The 18,130-nt window shown below is 36.8% G+C and overlaps 1 protein-coding gene across 1 annotated transcript; it reads left to right on the forward strand.

Annotated features, from left to right (window-relative positions):
* The first annotated feature begins 1,786 nt into the window (after window positions 1-1,786).
* On the forward strand, window positions 1,787-17,479 carry NMBR (neuromedin B receptor). Its single transcript, XM_036879168.2, has 3 exons — window positions 1,787-2,368; window positions 13,547-13,895; window positions 16,399-17,479. Exons 1-3 carry the CDS (start codon window positions 1,923-1,925, stop codon window positions 16,798-16,800), a joined length of 1,197 nt encoding a protein of 398 aa, XP_036735063.2. The 5' UTR covers window positions 1,787-1,922; the 3' UTR covers window positions 16,801-17,479.
* Window positions 17,480-18,130: the final 651 nt, after the last annotated feature.

Below are 18,130 nucleotides of genomic sequence, written 5' to 3' on the forward strand. Positions count from 1 at the left end.
CTCATAAGTTAGGAGATTGCTTTAGTAGTTAATTTACTTCATATAATGTGACTTCATATAATGTGATTGGATGTTAAAAGAGAAAACTTAGATAATTTTGAAGATAAAATTCTTAGAGACATTCTCAATTTATATATAACATTAATTGCCTTGATATATATATTCATAATCATAGTCATATACATATATTCAAGTATATGTATATGAGCACTCTATTTAGCCATACAATTTAATAACAGATTATTTTAAGTAATGAGATCCAACAAGAGAGTAACAAGGACTTGTAATTGAGTTAGAAAACATAAAATCGATTAAAATGTGAATATCTACTTTGTCTAATTAAACTATGATAATTAAATTCTGTTCTTGGTCAGCAATACCTGGAAAAATTGCTTGAATTTTATAAATGACTTGGCACATTTCATGAGCTTATGGATAGATCATTGTAGGTGGTCCTTGAACAAATTTCTTTATTATCATACAATTTTATCCTTTAATAACCAAGAAGTAACCAAGTGTTTTTGCTAATGAGAAGAGTGTTGTTTAGCAAACCTCACTACTGTATCACTTCTGTGAATTTTATGGTAGACTCAAATGGTGTTCATTTGGAAAGTTATTTTGTTCTTAGGGGCACCTGATTTAAAATAGTGTATCAGACACATATTTAGTATACTCAGGGATCACATTGCTCAGTGATAGGCATACATATGATCAGCCTCAATCAATATTGTCAAGTAGGTTTCCAAAAGGAAGAAGGAAAATTGAAATTCACCTTGAAAAATTGTCGATTCTCTTTAAGTTGTTCAGATTCAATCATTGTGACCTTGCAAATCCACATCTGGGGTTCAGATGTGCAGGAGAAAACAGGCACAAGAATATTTGTAGAAACATTACTCGAATTAACTATTTATACTGGAATACTGTACAGCAGTGAGAAATACTACACACAAAACCATGGGTGGATCTCACAGATATAACGTTGAGCGAAAGAAGCTGTAATAAAATTAAATACTTTAGAATTGCATTTATATGATGCTCAAAAGCAGGCAAACTAATCTTAGAAGATAAAAGGCAGTGATTAACAGTTACTTTAGGTGATAGTGGTCAGATTGCAAGCTCTGAATGGTAGCTGGTTTGGGCTGTACATTTAAGATTTGTGTATGTTATGAATGCTATGTTTCAATAAAATATAAGTTTAAAACTAATATGACAGTTATAGTGAAGAGCTTCTCTGTTTGGGGTAAGAAAAATGGATCAAGGAAGAAGAGTGCGAGGGAATCCTATTCATTTACTTCATCTTTTGTCATTTGTTCTTTTTCCTAAATTCAGTGTTCAGCGTTAAGGGAATTGCCATCTCAGACTGCAAATCCTCAGAGGTTCACAAACTTCTTTTTTGGGGCTCCTCCCGCTCGGAGGCGGGTAAGGGTGGATGTGTATAGGGACGCAGTGTGAGAGAAGATTGAGACCCCTCCAGCTGCTTGTTCAGCAGGACCTGCAGTAACAAGCGCAAAGCTGTGGGATGAGCAAAGTGCCAGCGCCCCGCGCTACTTCCCGGGTTTCAGCTGCGGTTGGCTGGACAGCGACGGGGTGACGTCCTCCCCTCCTAGCGAACGGTCTGGCAGGTATTTTCATTAATCCCAGGGCATAAATCTTTGTTCCCAAAAGGGCTGCTCTGCACTAGCTATAAACGAGAACAAACCATTGACTGGAACAAAGACGCAACTGGTTTGCCTTTTTTTTTTCTCTTTCTTTTTTTTAAATTCGGAGTCAGCAGGAGCCAGTGTGCCCCCTCTAGCCGAGAAGCACGAGAGGGCGGACAGACTTCACCCCAAGCCCTGTCCCCTTCGGGACAGTAAACTCGTCCCGGAGAGAGGGACATCCACTGAGCCCCAGTGTGCCTTGCCCTCAGGGCACCTGGGCGCATGAAAACTCCTGGAAAGGAGACCATGCCCCCCAAATCTCTTTGCAACCTCTCCCAGCCGGCGGGCGCCAACCGGAGCGGCTTCGTTCCAGGGGTGTCGGAGAGGGATTTCCTGCCCACCCCCGACGCGACCACCGCGGAGTTGGTGATCCGCTGTGTGATCCCGTCCCTCTACCTGCTCATCATCACGGTGGGCTTGCTGGGCAACATCCTGCTGGTGAAGGTCTTCATCACCAACAGCGCCATGAGGAGCGTCCCCAGCATCTTCATCTCCAACCTGGCCGCCGGAGACGCGCTGCTGCTGCTCACCTGCGTCCCGGTGGACGCCTCGCGGTACTTTTTCGACGAGTGGATGTTCGGGAAGCTGGGCTGCAAGCTGATCCCGGTCATCCAGCTCACCTCCGTGGGGGTGTCCGTGTTCACTCTCACGGCCCTCAGCGCCGACAGGTGAGGGCACAGGTGGGGAGGGAGCCTAGGATTGTGACGGGCAGGGGAGTGTAACCGGAGAGGGAGAAAGGAGAGGCCAGGGATGAAGAAGAGGATGGGAGTGTATCTGGGAATTACAGCAAAAGGTGGTAAAACGGACTGAGAAGCGAAGAATGAAATAATTACTTTAAAAATAATAAAAATTGCATTAGCTCGAAAGTAGTTTTAAAATTGCATACCCTAGTCTTCCTTTTCCCCTCCACACACTTTGAGAATCTTTTTATGAATTTTATAGAAAAGCTATAGAATAAATGTGCGAGTCTGCCAACTACCTTGCAGAAGATTTTGGTTTGTGCCTAAAACCTGAGAAGTGTACTTTCCCTTATTCAATAGTTTGATAACCTGATAGGTAAGAACGTATGCCTTTATATTAGGGAAATGTTTGATTTTTAATTTTTTTCCAATTAAGGGGAATCATCTTTTACACTTATTAACCTAATTTTTCTATTTATTTGAAGCCAAAACAACTAGAATAGTTAACAGACAGATGACTTTATACATTCTGCTTGTTTTGATACCTCAAGTCAACTGATAATTTTTCCTCACAACCAGGTAAGTACCGAATTTTAGTATGTTAAAATGGTGCCAAAGAATTTATCTCTGATATAAAATCTGCTTTTCACATATTTTGAGGGTGGAATTGTCCATTATTCTATTCTAGCTGATCTGCTGTGTCATTTTCCAGGGGAGGATGTTAAAGCCCAGGAAATGTAAGCTCCCTAAGCAGAGCTGGGAGGAGAAGCCACCAGGCTTGCTGACTTTGGTCCAAGACCAGTACCCCAGGCTGGCTATATCATTCTTTGCAGCATTTAAGCAGGAGGGTTGTCTCGATTGGACTGGGGGCAAAATGTCCAAGCAGGCATCATTGTATGGAGCTGTGGTTTAATTCCTCTGGGCATTGGGTGTTGACATAAGTTATTAACAATTTAATTTGTTTGATTAAAATGGTGTTTAATTTGCATACTGTTACTAATGAAAAATAAGCCCATGTAAATGTCCTAGTATTTGTAACACCCTTACTCACTTTGGCATTGAAGAGTCAGTCTTCACTGAAGGAAAGACAATATTCAGTGGAGAGGTGAGAATCATTGTCTTTTTAAACCAAATATTATTGACTCTTTAGTTTATATAATATTCCTCTAAAACCACATTCTTTTAAAAATAGGTGTCTTTGGGTAAATTATGCACCTCATTTTGCTTATATGACACCATTACTGTTATCTTTTTAAAAGTTTTCTGTGAGTCCCACAATTAAATGTGAATTTTTTAGTTTAACTGCCCTCTTTTATGGGACAAATTTTATTTAGAAAGTTAAAAAAGTTCTACTTAACAAAATAATTAGAATAAAACTTAATGAAGAGCTATCACACAAAAGTTAAAATTACTGTCATTGTGCTTTCATTTTTAAAAGGGAAAACAGTAGCAAGACCCAGGACTTTTTCTTTGTTTATTTTACACCAATTTTCTCAATCTATTGTCATGGAGACACAGGTAAACTGGCTTTGACAAAGTTCAGAGAATACACGAGTCCTTATATATTTACTTACTTTTTCAGTTTGCCTGGTGTACTATGTAAAGAGAGCATGGATCCTTAAATAATAATGATAAAGAAAGGTGGGTGCCTCTTTTGTCTCAGCCACGGGCTGCTCTTGCCCATGAGTGTATGTTTGGAAATACAAATTAAGGGACTGGAATAACTGGAGATGAAATTACACAATATATTCCAATGTGCACCTGAAACAGTTTGAAAATATTTTGTTATATGTTGTCTACACTTCTCTTTTTTCCAGAACTTTGTAATCAAGTGTTGATCAGTACTTGATATCCTAACACTTTATCTCACCAAATGTTTTGATGTCTTGTGGATCTGAAAACTAATATGAGACTAACTGTACTTCACACTGTGCTAACTTTTTTGTTTGAATTTCTTATCACCACAACACTATGAAGTAGGTGCTATTATCATACCCATTTTAAAGTAAGGAAAACTGAGGCTTGAAATTAAGAAAAACTAAGGCTTGAGAATTAACATTTTCATAATCCCACAGTGATGGAGCAAGCTTTTGAACCTACTTCAAAGACCATACCCTTCATCATTAAGCCACATTATCATTTTCCCAAGTATAAGAAATTATTAATGATTTTTCCTATTTAATAACAAACTGAAAGTTAACTTTAAAACAAAGCACCCAAGAGTAAAAAAAAAGAGAAAAATCACTGCAAAGATGATTCATTAGATTCAATAGAATGAAAAAGCATAATTAATTGTAACTGCAATAAAAGAAACACCTTGAATTCAAAATTAAGCAACACTGAAGCAATAGAATAATTTTTAGAAAAATCCTGTATTAGAGATTTTAATGAACACATTCAATTGTTTGTTAAATCAAATATCCTATTTTCATGAGATGGCTTAAATGTCTTTGCCCAAGAAAATAAAGGTTGAGAGTTTAGAAACATAGATCACAATAATGTAGAAAAAGAAATGAAGATAATTTGATTTCACAAAGCAAATCCCATTGTGAAGTGGAGACTTAAGTGTTATATATCACTGATGACAGCATCAGTGGATAGCAGAGACTGAAATAAGAATTACAGTCTTGATGAATTTACTTTGAAGCTTAAATCACCTTGTTTGATATGGCCAAAGGGTGGTATGGGTGACACTCTTTAGTACTTGTGATTATTAGTTAATGTTCCAAACTCTTTTGAGGAGTGTCAGCTGATATATTGTTAGGAAGGATCATTTGTGTCCACTGTAGATATGCCCCAGAAGCATATCATAATCATAACGGAAGGAGGAGAGACAGTGCATGATCTGAAATGGTGATAGTGGTGATCTTGGTTTACTTTGTACTGCTATCTTGATAAATTTGTTACTTTTTTGAAAATGTACTTTTTTTTGCTTGCTTACAATAAATAGCTGTTTAAAGGCATTTGAAGATTCTCTATTGTATTATGTTTATAGCAGTTTTGCACACACATACAAACACACACACACACACACATTCCCACCCCCCACTGACGGAGCATGTATGCTCTGATACTAGGGAAGTAGAGCCCCAAAAGCCATACTTTGCTTGCAGTTAGCATTTGTACATATCTTCTTTATTACCTATCACAGTAGCTGCATTTCCAAACATAAAATATTATTTCTTTGATTCTTGAAGACCTTTTGGCCTTGAAAAGCCCATAAATAAAATGCAAGTAACTTTATAGGAAAAAATCCCACAGGTACCTAGTGCTAAATGGAAAACTTTATACTTTCATGTACTTACAAATATAAAACTAGTTATCAATTCCTTATTCTGTTTTTTATATAGCTGTTAACTAAAATGTATTTATATATTAAAAATTTAAACCTATGAAACAAACTGAAATTACTATTAATTTAATGTATCAGATATGTTGGATTGAATACAAAAATAATATTGTACCAAATCTGGCTGAAGTGCTAATGAATGAATAATTTCAAGCTTTTGTTTTCTGTAGGGTAATCATTTAATTCCATAGCTGAGCAAGTTCTTTTTGATTTGAACCTTGAATCATTACCATTATTTGGATATTATACCAAAGCAAACAAATGTTCTCTTCCATATGATTATTTGTTAAAATTGAAACAGATGGAATATAGGCCCTAGGTCTACTTTTCCCTAGGCCTTATGAAGGTTTTTTCCTCGGTCTTGGTCCAGTGGTAGGACAGAGAGCCATTATCTATCCTGGTTTCTTACCAAAACTTCTGACTGAAGCTCAGGTGCTAATTAACTGGCTGGCACTGATTGGAGACGCTTTCTTCTTTGATCATAGCCCTGGACAGTACATTAAGAAGCATTTGCCTCTCGTGGGTGCTAAGATTGGCACTCAGAGTATGATTCTAAACTCTTCCAGAGAGTTCAGACTGGCCTATGTACCTAAGAGGACAGAAAACCCATGGTACCAGCGACTTATTTATTTTCAGGTTCTTCTAAAAGAATTTAAGACAGCTTAAACATAAAGATTTAAATAACATACAACAGGAATAAAAAAAGGGAGGAAAAACAGGTATAGGGAAAAATAAAAGTTGAAGAATATGAGGTGACCCATACTTTCACAAAAATTTTTCACAAAAAATACTTCCACAAAAAATGAATAGTACATTTGAGAGCTTTCTAGCTGCCAATACAGAAAGGAAAACATAAGAAGTGCTCAGTTGTTATTTTTATATAGCCATAGAAAAGGGATGAATTGTAATTTGCACTTAATTTTTAGATTTAATTTAAATTTGTATGTTTTTTCATTAGATGTTGCTATATTTGACTCTAGTAAGTCAGGTATCTTTTATTTATTTGTCTCAAATATTTCTAGCTTATTTCCCTTTCCCTTCTCCTTAGAAGGAATCTCACACATTGAACTGGAGAAGTTCTGTATATAATTCTCACACTATTCACACAACTGCCATAATTTGCATATGACTGTATGATGTTTGAAGATTATTCATCCACCTCAATCTGGAACCTTTGGAACAGACTATATAATAAGGAGGGAATGCACCAGCCTTCAGTTTATGGCATCTGGTGGTAGTCCTGCATCTGTCGTCCAAATGTTCTAGTTGGAGAAAATGATAAAACAGCACAAAACACATGTCCATTAAGCAGCTTTCCCCTCATTTGCAAAATAAGAACAATTTCTTCAACTGTAGAGCTGAGGGCCAATAGATGGGATCCTGTTACTTCACTGAGTATTGAGCAGAGAAAGACCCAGAGGGAAGAAGGGGCACTAGTGAGGCTGTGGCATGGTCAGGTCAGCGCTCCAGTGCTCTGCCTGTCACACGATTCCATGTGACCACATCTTAGACAAATCTCTCACTTTAATTTATGGCTGATTCTTCAATAGGGTTGACCAATTCCAAAATCTTTAATAATTTTAATTGTGTTTTTATTTCCTCATTCTAAGCAAGTTCTTACCCTTTTTTTTTTTTTAGTTAGTCCTTATTTGTTTGTTTGTTTATTGCATTTCTGGAAATGATGCTGATATGAGATACAGATGATTCTCTTCTGAAAATGATTGATCCAATATTTAGTACAAGTTAAATAGTTGTATGCTGTAGTTGTATATACATTACATTATTATTTTTACTTTTGAATCAATTTGTACGTTTTAGAAATATTTTATGTTAGCAGAAGATTGCTGTTGGCTTTTTGGAGAAATCTGGGTAGATTTTCCAACTATATTGACGACCTGGTATTTGGAAAGTCCATTTATTTCTTTCCTATAGAAAAGAGTACATGTGTTCACTAAATTTCCTTTTCTTTTTTGTTTGTTTTGTTCCTTTTTTCTCATTTGTTTCTATGTAACTAAGGTTATTTTCAGTTTCAATCCATGCTCCAAAGTGAGACCCGGTTTAATGTTGCTAGCTTCAAACTTAATGAGCTGTCTCTTAACTTATTGTTTTAATTATTGATACAAAATATTCATTCTTACTAGGTCACTAGCCTACTCTTTGTGAATACCACTGATGTATTGAGGTTCTGGGCAATATTTTCTATTTCCAGTTATTTATATATCGTCATGGGGAGTAGGAATAAATACTAAACCTTTACTTATTCCTAGTACTTCCCTTGATTTATCTGTTTGATTTTTTCTTATGTGGATTTCCATTATAAATTTTTTTTCAACTTTTAGTGTTTTTTTTCAACTTTACTTTCTTTTATCATTTGTGGAAGTTTAGAGGGAATGTTTTGAAAATTAACATTTTAATGATTGTGATTTAATTGAAATTAATTTTTAGAGAAGAACCACATTTTAAGAAACAACCAAACATTAAACACCTCATTAGGAACCAGTTTTAGATTATGAAAGCACAACCCAGAGATGATTACAAATATTTATACAGATGTTATAAACATGTAGCTTGTAGAGATGACTTAACAGAATATGAAACATTGCTTGCTAGTACTGTTAAAACTTAGTTTTTCCACGATAAAATAATCATTAAATTGAGAAAACATAATTAAAAATATAAGCTAAGTCTTTCTAATTAAAAATAGCATTGATTTTAAAATGACAAGGTCAAGTTGTAAAAATGGAAAGAACAGATAAAGCATTTAGTTCTTCACTTGCATTCTCTGCTATAGTTAAAAAAATACAGAATTTATAGTCACAAGATATATGTGAATCCTGGTTATCTTACTGATTCTGTGATCATTTGACCATTCAATCCCTTAGTCTCAATGAGTTTTTCTGTAAAATGAGTACACTAATCAGTTTCACTGCACAGGATTATCCCATCAAATGAAATAATTAATGTGGAAGCATATTTAAACAGGTTGTTGTATAACTACATCTACTATATCATCTATGTGTCAGGATGACAAATCACTTATTAATTCAGATCAATATTTACTCACACACGCAGTTAATTATTGGAAAATAGGCACTGGATTCAAAATGAGCCCATTGCAAAATTGATGAAGATGATCTCCTTACCTTCTATAGGCTTTCCCCAGTCCTTTGACTATGAACTGCCTTCATTAACACAGCTAGTCATTGTCATTCCCCTTCTCATGAAATTCTTATGTCATTTAAGTCATATGCTTTAGTGAATTAAGAACAAAGTGATTTTTTTGAGAGTAAGGAACAAATAGTATTACTGATCCCACTGTAACTGAACCCAGCGTTTCTCACCCTTTCCAAAGTGATACCCCACTTACTACATTATTTTCTAAAGGTAATTAATAGTTTAAAAAATTCTATTGTATGATAATGCACAGATATTTTTAAGTGATAAATTTAGTGATTTTATTCAGAGTAACTTTTACTGCTGTCAGATATCAATACTTTAAAACATGACATGACATTTCATAAAGGGCAGCATCTGACTCTTCAAACACTGAACTTTTATCAGATTCCAGATACTGTCCACTGCTGTGTGTGTGTGTGTGTGTGTCCATTGTACTAGACAACCTCACTCGCAGCTTGTGGAAAGGTGCTTATTGACACAATCTTTACAAAAAATGGTTTCTAAATCTGACATATTCAGAAGTAGTTGGAAATCTTAGTAAAATGCAAACTCTTACATTTTACATCCTGGAGACTCTGCATGTAAGTCTAGGGGACAACCTGATACTCCAGGTTATTATGAATATTGACCCAGCTCAGGCATTCCTAGACTAGCCTGTGTCTCCATCTTTCATCTCCATTATCATCTCAACCTAATATCCAACTACAACCCCATTCCAGTAAAGCTGCTCTTATAAGTGATCTTGCTGCTCGGACCACGTCACGTTTCCCTGTTAGTTCAACAAATAAGTACTGAGAACCTATTGTGGGTCAGGCACTTTAGATACAATAGTTATGAGATACAGGCCCTGGTTTCCAGGAGCTTTTTCTTTACTTTATAGGGAGTATTTGACACAGAAGCCTATACTTCTTTTTGAAATTCTCTCCCTCTCTCTTTTACTTCCACAATACCCTTCTGTCCTTCTATTCTTCAGATTGTTCCCATTTAAACTCTTTGTTGGCCTCTGATAAATGAAAGTTTGATAAGAAAACAAAAAGAAACTATGGGTAGTGTAAAGGTAGAAGAAGTTAGCAGAAATGTAAAGATGGAGATTTTAAGATGTTGCGATGACTTTACATAAGCCAAAAATTATCTAATTCTCATTACATATTTTATGATATGAATACATTTAATTATCCCTTTACATACATTTAGACTATGCACAGATGTGATAAGCAAGATTCAGAACAGGAATTAATGAAGAAGCATATTGGTCATTGATATTTAATATATGAATGGTGATTATGTTCTCTTGAGTCCTTTTTAGGTGGTTATTTCCTACTTTTCAGTTAGGGATACCTTTATGAGAATGTCTGAAAGGAAAAACCATAAACATAACTTTTCACCCATACCTATTATGCTACTAAATTCAATGAGATAGTTTTTGTGCCAAGGGACTGTTTCATTTATACACTTTTATAAACAGTTGAAGGAAGCATGTTTAGACACATCCATATGAATCTGCACTCTGTTTTACTTTTTATCCTTTGAAAGATGCACATGAAATATTGATTGGTGATGAACTTATTCTTCAACAATTATAAGCTATGTTTTAGTAGTAATAATGACACTTCAGTAACCTGCTTTTTTAAACAATAATTTCTAGCTTTATAGAATTTTCAGTAATGTCCTTTTCATCAAAGGAAAAGAGAGGATCTTATTCATTTAGGAGAAGATCCATGTGGTCCGTTTTCCTTTTCCACATGAGGTGTCTAAGAACTGTCCCTTGTTGAAATGGCCTCCTCTACCCATGCCTTACATACCCATGGGTTTCTTTCTTTCCCTAAACCAAGAAGTCAGGATCTGTTGCTAGCTCTACTATGACAATCTTACCAGGATGGGAAAGTTCTAACTTTCATTCTTATAGGAAGTTTCCCCAACATCCATTATGCTTATTACAGTGCCTCTGCAATAGTATGTGCTTAGATATGGGTGGGAGTGAGGGTGGGAGAGTCATGTTTTCCTTCTCCTTTTTAAACCCATGAAAGAAAGTTTAGAATATTCTTTGAGCTTTCTGACACTCTTACAAGGAAGGGTACTTAATTGATCAATTTGTAGTAATCATCAGCCCCTGAAACTTCTTTCTCCACCTCCTCCATGTAAAATAATTTATGATCAGCTTTTTGATTCTTTGGTTTTAAATACAAATTGGCAGGCAGTAAATGTCTAATTTATGATGAGCGATTCCAGCATAAAGAAACCAAACCAACCAAACTTGGAACTAGGCTAGAAAGGGAAGAAAACTAAACATTTTATTAATTAGTTCCATAGATACATAGCAAGAATATACATCCATGACATAAGAATAGGATGCTGTGCCAAAGAATGACTGAAAACTAGGACTTCTAGAAATTAAAAATATGAGAACAGAAATAAAAAATTCAGAAGAGAGAATGGACGTTAAAACTAATAAAATATCTTTAACAATAAAGCCAAAAAGAAGGTGGAGATTAGCTTGGCAGAATGAAAAACTAAGAAGAATTGAGGTTCAGGCACCAGGACTCCAATTATTCAAGAAGGTGGTGCAAGCACATTTAGAAAACAATTTAATTCAGGTTCATGGATAATTATGCAAATGAAAAAATGCTCAAATAGCAACTCTAAGAAAATCTGAGACTTGCAGAAGAAAGAAACATCATCATCATATACTACTTAACTCTGCAGTGAGTGATAGCTGTTCAGTCATAATAATTATGCCTTAACTATTTTATAAACACTTAATATAATTTACTAAACCAGGAAGTTGGGAATGGGGGGTGAAAGGTAGCATAAGAGAGAAAATCTTCAACTAGCATAACAAGATATGAAGAGCTAAGGTCTGTAGTATTTAAATTCAGAGACAGTGGCAGAGGTACATTTCTTAGACATGGGGAAGTAATGATGTGAAATTTGTTTTAGCTCTGGAGCAGGACCTGAGATGAAACAAGGGACTCCTATTTCTCTTTATAAGATCTTAGTGCTCTCCAATTTAAAAAACAAAGAAACCAACTTCTTTGAATGTATTAATGTGATAAAAAGCAAAAAAGAAACAGGAAAAAATAGCTCATGTTAGTTAGCGATTGCAATTTTTTCAGTTTAAGAACAGGCAATTAAGCAGAATTAGAGAAGGGAACCCGTGCCTATTAACCTCTGCCATGTGCTAAGTCTGGGTAAAAGGCATCCTGTGTGACACTTAATTTGGTATTGAGGCTCTTGGCTATTGCTCTACTTTAATTTCTATGTGTTTCCTGTTTTCCATGGGAACACCCTCTAAATCCCAGTGGAATTGCCAATCTTCTGTTGAGGGTGTGGGAATGACATGATGGAAGGAAAGAAGAAGAGAGGCCCCCCTCTGAGTGGGATCAAGGCTGGGAGCTGTTCCTGTCTCCCATGGGGAATGACAAGCATCTTTACAGAACCTCAGAAGGAGGCCTCAACTGCTTGACATTTTGCTTGAAATATTCTGAATTTTTAGAATTAAAATCAAGTGTAAATAAGGAGAAGGTAAAGATCATGACGTGGTTCGTACAGGATCATGGCATGGTTAGGATCCGCTAATTGCCAGGCGCTGTAATAGGTGCTGTGCACATGTTTTTCTAATCACAAAACTTTGAGGGAGGTGTTTTATCTCCACTAACAGATGAAGAAAAAGACCTTCAGTGATTATCCAAAGGGTATCAGACATGAGGTAATGGCTCAGATTTATTTGACTAAAATCACTTTTTACTGTATTTTGTTAACCCCCTAGGTACACTATAACTTAAATACATCAGATACAAATACAAGTAATTTGAGGTTTACATGCAGTTTTGGTTAGTCTGCATTATGTGTATGATTCAGTTAGCTATGGGAGGACTGCACTGCTTAAGCCACTGTGCCCTGGAGTGTGGGTGTGGCTCCTGGGCCACAATGACGGCATTACATGGAGGAGAGAGGATCTCATGGTCTAGGTCTCTGCATTAAATAACTGTGAACTATAAAGACACAATGAAATTCCACTTTCAGTTCTTACGACTGAATTATGGAGAAAGTCTTGATTAGTATCTAAGATCTACTAATGACCTTAGGGAAACAGGTGGGACACTCATGCTCAGAGGCTAAAAATTGTATCAGGGTGGCATTTAATATTATTTTGTGGGTGTTTTATATTTTATAGTTATTGTATGTTACGGCAATTACAGTAGTGACAGATTTTTTGAAAATAAAAGTATTTAAATAAAAATATTCAATGTGATGATACTTGTAGGATATGCAGACTTAGAAAAAACTCGTGAAAGAGGTAAGCAAATTACCGCAATTTGGGAGACGACCATTCACAGTATTTTCCTTTCTCATCCTGTCTTCTGTGCTAATAGGCAGTGGAATGACTTGTAGACAGTGCGACCCCAGGGTTGTTAGGTAATCCGTGCACTATCAGACAGCTAGGGAGTAATGGCGTGTTCGCGCCTCTCTCTTAGCAAGTAAGATTTCTCCCTTCTTCTCTTTCTTCCTTTCTCCCATCCGCTCCTCCGCTCTCTTTGCTCCTCCTCCCCCAACTCTCCTCCTATGTCTGTCTCTCTTTCCCCCTCTCCCTTTCCTGTTTTTCCTTCTTAAGAGAGTAATTTGAGACGTTGTCTTCCCAGGTACAGAGCCATTGTAAACCCCATGGACCTGCAGACATCCGGGGCGGCGCTGTGCACCTGTGCCAAGGCGGTGGGTATCTGGGTGCTCTCCGTGCTCCTGGCAGTTCCCGAAGCCGTGTTTTCGGAAGTGGCGCCCGTCGGTGGCGTGGAAAACGGCAGCTTCACAGCGTGTATACCCTACCCTCAGACGGATGAATTACACCCGAAGATTCACTCAGTGCTCATCTTCTTGGTCTACTTCCTCATACCGCTTGCTATTATTAGCGTTTATTATTATCATATTGCAAAGACCTTAATTAAAAGCGCACATAACCTCCCTGGAGAATACAACGAACATACCAAAAAACAGGTAAGCTGGGTAGGTGTGTGTGTGTGTTGGGGTGCGTAGGTCAGGCACAGGAGCGCGTTCTGTGCTCTGCCTCATGGGTTCCCCATACCATGGGATTAGAACAGGGTCCGGGCGCTGGGATGTGTGCAGCCTGAACAAGAAGGGATGCCCAGGGTGGAGGGGTGGGGTTCTCTGATCCTGGGCTCAAGTCGTAGCTCTGAAAGGCCCTCTGAGAGCCTAGTTTTCTGCCAACGGGGCCTGGGCAGCTCGAAGTTCATGTCTTTTCAGGAGTTATTTTATGTGCAAATGTTCATACAAAGAACATAATCAACCAGAAAATTGTCACATTTTAAGCATAAATTGAACTATCTATTGTCTCTTCTCCCATTGGCCCACTAAGTTTGACAGAAAATCTGGGAGAAGGATGCATCAGGAAAGGACTGTAGGACACTGCCTGGGATCTGGGGTTGAGGTGTGGGAAGGATGCCGGAATGGGGCCCTGGGAACAGAGGGCAGAGAACATGAGTGACAGTATGGATGGGTGGGCTGGTGCTGATGTGTTCTTGGTCAACTTGACTTTATAGCTTTTACTACAATAATTACATACTAGTTTTAAAATTACACACGCACCTTATACACTCTTTATTCCTTAAAGAAAGATAGTACTAATTACAGGTAAAACCTATGGTGTTAATCCACAAGGAGATGGAAACAGTGTTCCAGTGGAACAGAATTTCCAGTTGTACATTTGTGTGCTCCTAGTGAGGAACTTCTTCCAAAGAGTTCTGTAGGTACAGGAAAGTTATGGGTACTCTTCCCCAGTTTGAAGGCAAGTTGAATGGTAGGTCGTTACAATTTGCTGGGCTATAGATGAAGGCATAGGCTGGGGCTTTGCGTATTTTGGGAACAGCAGAATCTGGACAAGGTTTCTTGCATGGAGGTAACCTCTATTTATTGATGGCCGTCAACATCACAGACCCACGTCTTCTTTAAAGGCTTAACAAATGAAACAATCATTAAGATAATTGTAGATAAATGAGTAGATTTATTATCTGAATATCTAATATCACTGAAGCAAAAACATCCAGGTACTTTTTCTTTACATACAATCCTTTTATTCAGAGCCCTGGGATCTAATGTGTATCTTGGTTTGGGTATTTGAATTTTTGCTTTGCTGAAGTGAATTTCTCTTATCCTCCCACTTCTACTTGTTTCTTAATGGCCTCAGTTCTGCCATGTTTTTAATTGGGACTTAGTTTAATTGGGACTGTTGGGATTTATAAACTCTGGCTGGGTAACTGGGCTTGGCATCAGCTGAGAAGTAACTGTCAATGCCATCAGCCTGCCTGTGCATTTGGATCTCCAAGTACAGATGGTCATGACACTTTCCCACCCATGTTCCACTTGTTAGGGTGGACACGCTTAGTAATATAAACTTCACATTTGGCCTCCTTAGTGCTGCCAGGCTGCCTAACCTATGCCCCCGGGATACAACTGGAGCACCCCACTCCGCTTCCTGGGCTGGACCCCTCTTCCCTTGCACCTTTGCTTGCTCCTCCCTGTCACCATGCACCATTACCCCCAATGGTCAGATCTGTTTCAGTCGTAAAACTCTCCTGTTTCTTTGGCATGTTCTAGTTGACTACCAAAACTTTCAGCTCAGGGAACATCGTGTTGCCTAATAGCAGTATCTTTTGATAAATTACGTTTTCACAGTCATGTTACTTTATTTGAATATTTAAACAAATTAGACAAATGGCGACTCAACGTAGGACCCTTAGATGTTAGAAAATGATTTTCAGATCAAAAAAGTTAATGTCAAATATTTGAATTTATTTTATCACCTTCCTGAAGACTTTCCTGTAAAAAAGTAAACATTGTATGTCAAGTTTATGAAAAGAAAGAAAATATGTTTTTATTTTTAAAGGTAGCCTAACATAGTAATTTTTAAAGGATTGATAGTTATGTCAGATGCTTTTGATTTATGTGGGTCAGGAGTTTAAATCTCAAGTTCTGTGTGTGTGTGTGTGTGTATGTAGGAAGGGTTAAAAAAATCATGCCATATTTTAATAGATAGGTTTTTCCTATTTAAAATACTCTGATTAAAAAAAAGAAAGCCACTACACTTGAATATATTCCATGGTTCATTAATTCATTGGATTTTATACAAACAGAAATGATTTATATTTATAATGAACACAATAAGACTTTAAGCAAAAGGAAAATAGTTAAAAATAAGAGAATTCTTTGAAATCAGTTTTAACATGGAGACATAGCCATTTATTAATAATTTCTCATCTAGTCTTGTATAAGCTGTCAAATATTTTAAAATGAAAATAGAGTAATGACCATAATAGCCTTCATCAAACCATTAAAGGCATCACTTTATTGAGAAAAAGTTTTTGTATTTTTGGATGCATTTTCTGTGCAATACTATGTTATGCTAAGTTTTACTCCTTTATTCCATGATGTGGCTGGCTCCATTTTCTGTTTAAACAGTGGGACTCTTTCCCTTTATTTGCAGATGGAAACACGGAAACGCCTGGCTAAAATTGTCCTGGTCTTTGTGGGCTGCTTCATCTTTTGTTGGTTTCCAAATCATATCCTGTATATGTATAGGTCTTTCAACTATAACGAGATTGACCCATCTCTAGGCCACATGATTGTCACCTTAGTCGCCAGGGTTCTGAGCTTTTGCAATTCTTGTGTCAATCCATTTGCTCTTTATCTGCTTAGTGAAAGTTTCAGGAGGCATTTCAACAGCCAACTCTGTTGTGGGAGGAAGTCCTATCAAGAGAGATCAACCAGCTACCTCGTCAGCTCTTCTGCAGTGCGTATGACATCTCTGAAAAGCAATGCTAAGAAGATGGTGACCAATTCTGTTTTACTAAACGGGCACAGCGCGAAGCAGGAAATGGCGTTGTGATTCTGAAATACGAGTCATATTTTCCTGGTGAATTTTATTCATAACTGGTGCATGTATAAACTCCTTTGTTTAAATAAAATAGACAAAATTCAAAAGGTGGAGCTTAATCACCAGTCAATAATGTTTATTGTGATTCTTTGTGTGATTAACTATAATTTATAGTAATAGCTTATATCTGTAACTTCTAGGTATATGATTAAAAGGTATGATGGCATCTGTATTATGAATAGTGAAATAGATATCATGAATATGATTTACATTGTGAATGTAAAGTAGGTGTCATATATCCCTAATGGTAAAATTTTGACCCAGAAAGTGACATGGTCTGTATCCATTACTAAATCCTTGAATATTTGGATGATTCTGTACAGATAAGATTTGTGTAATGCTGGTGGGTTCAACCATCTACACATCCTGTCTTGCAACAGCTATCTGAGAAGTGCATGAAATCTCACTTACACAAGTTTACTTGATACATACTAGTATCACAGTGTTCTCTGAATAAATGTCTTAGGTTTTTCACCAAAATGCACACATGGTCTTGATTAAATTCTAAAATATACTGCTTCTTAAGTTTGTACCAGTAAGTCTAACATTTGACTTAATATGTCTCATACTATTTCTTTTAATGGATTTGATGAGTAGAAAACTCCATTAATATACTAAGTTCTTTCTTAAACACCTCTAATTCATACTATTTTAAGATATGAGACAATTGTATGTAGCAGTGAGAAAAATAAACATAAGAAATTGCCTATGATAGTTGATGACGATAATGTTAATGAACATTAATCAAGTGTTTTCCATGTTCTAGCTTTACATGTATTATCTAATTTAATCTTCAGTGTAACCTGCACGGTAAAAAAAGGGAAATATCAATTTTGGTAGAATAAGAAGGGTTAAAAAGAAAAACGCAAGGCCAACATGGGATCACTTCTGCTTGGCCAGGTCACCAAACCAGGGCTTCATACCTAATCTAACTGCAGTTTTAACCTCCCCCAGAAATGTAATCAGGACTTCTCTGGTCAGCGTCCATAATATAATGTCATATGTACCCTCTCCATCCCCAAAGGAAGATGAGGTAAACTCCCTTTTAAGACCCTTTTGTTCCCAAATGAAGGTGAATTCACCAGAAATAATCCTTTTTTTCTGTTTATGACTTCATTGTCCTGCCTTTAAAAATCTCTCCCTTTCTATAGTCCTCGGGAGTATCTCTGTCCCTGCTAAAGGGGGTGCTTACTAAAGCCAGTTAGATCTTCAGTTTACTTGGTTGAATTTTGTTTGATATCTCTATTTTATAAAATACACAATTTTCCAAATTTCATAAAAA

This window comes from Manis pentadactyla, chromosome 12 (genome assembly GCF_030020395.1).
Source record: "Manis pentadactyla isolate mManPen7 chromosome 12, mManPen7.hap1, whole genome shotgun sequence".
NCBI classification, from domain to species: Eukaryota; Metazoa; Chordata; class Mammalia; order Pholidota; family Manidae; genus Manis; species Manis pentadactyla.

Excerpts from the sequence above, each read along its gene's own strand:
- NMBR (XM_036879168.2), top strand. The coding sequence starts at position 1,923 with ATGAAAACTCCTGGAAAGGAGACCATGCCCCCCAAATCTCTTTGCAAC. Across the intron at positions 2,369-13,546 it reads ACGGCCCTCAGCGCCGACAG|GTACAGAGCCATTGTAAACC; the intron begins GTGAGGGCACAG and ends TTGTCTTCCCAG. Across the intron at positions 13,896-16,398 it reads ACGAACATACCAAAAAACAG|ATGGAAACACGGAAACGCCT; the intron begins GTAAGCTGGGTA and ends CTTTATTTGCAG.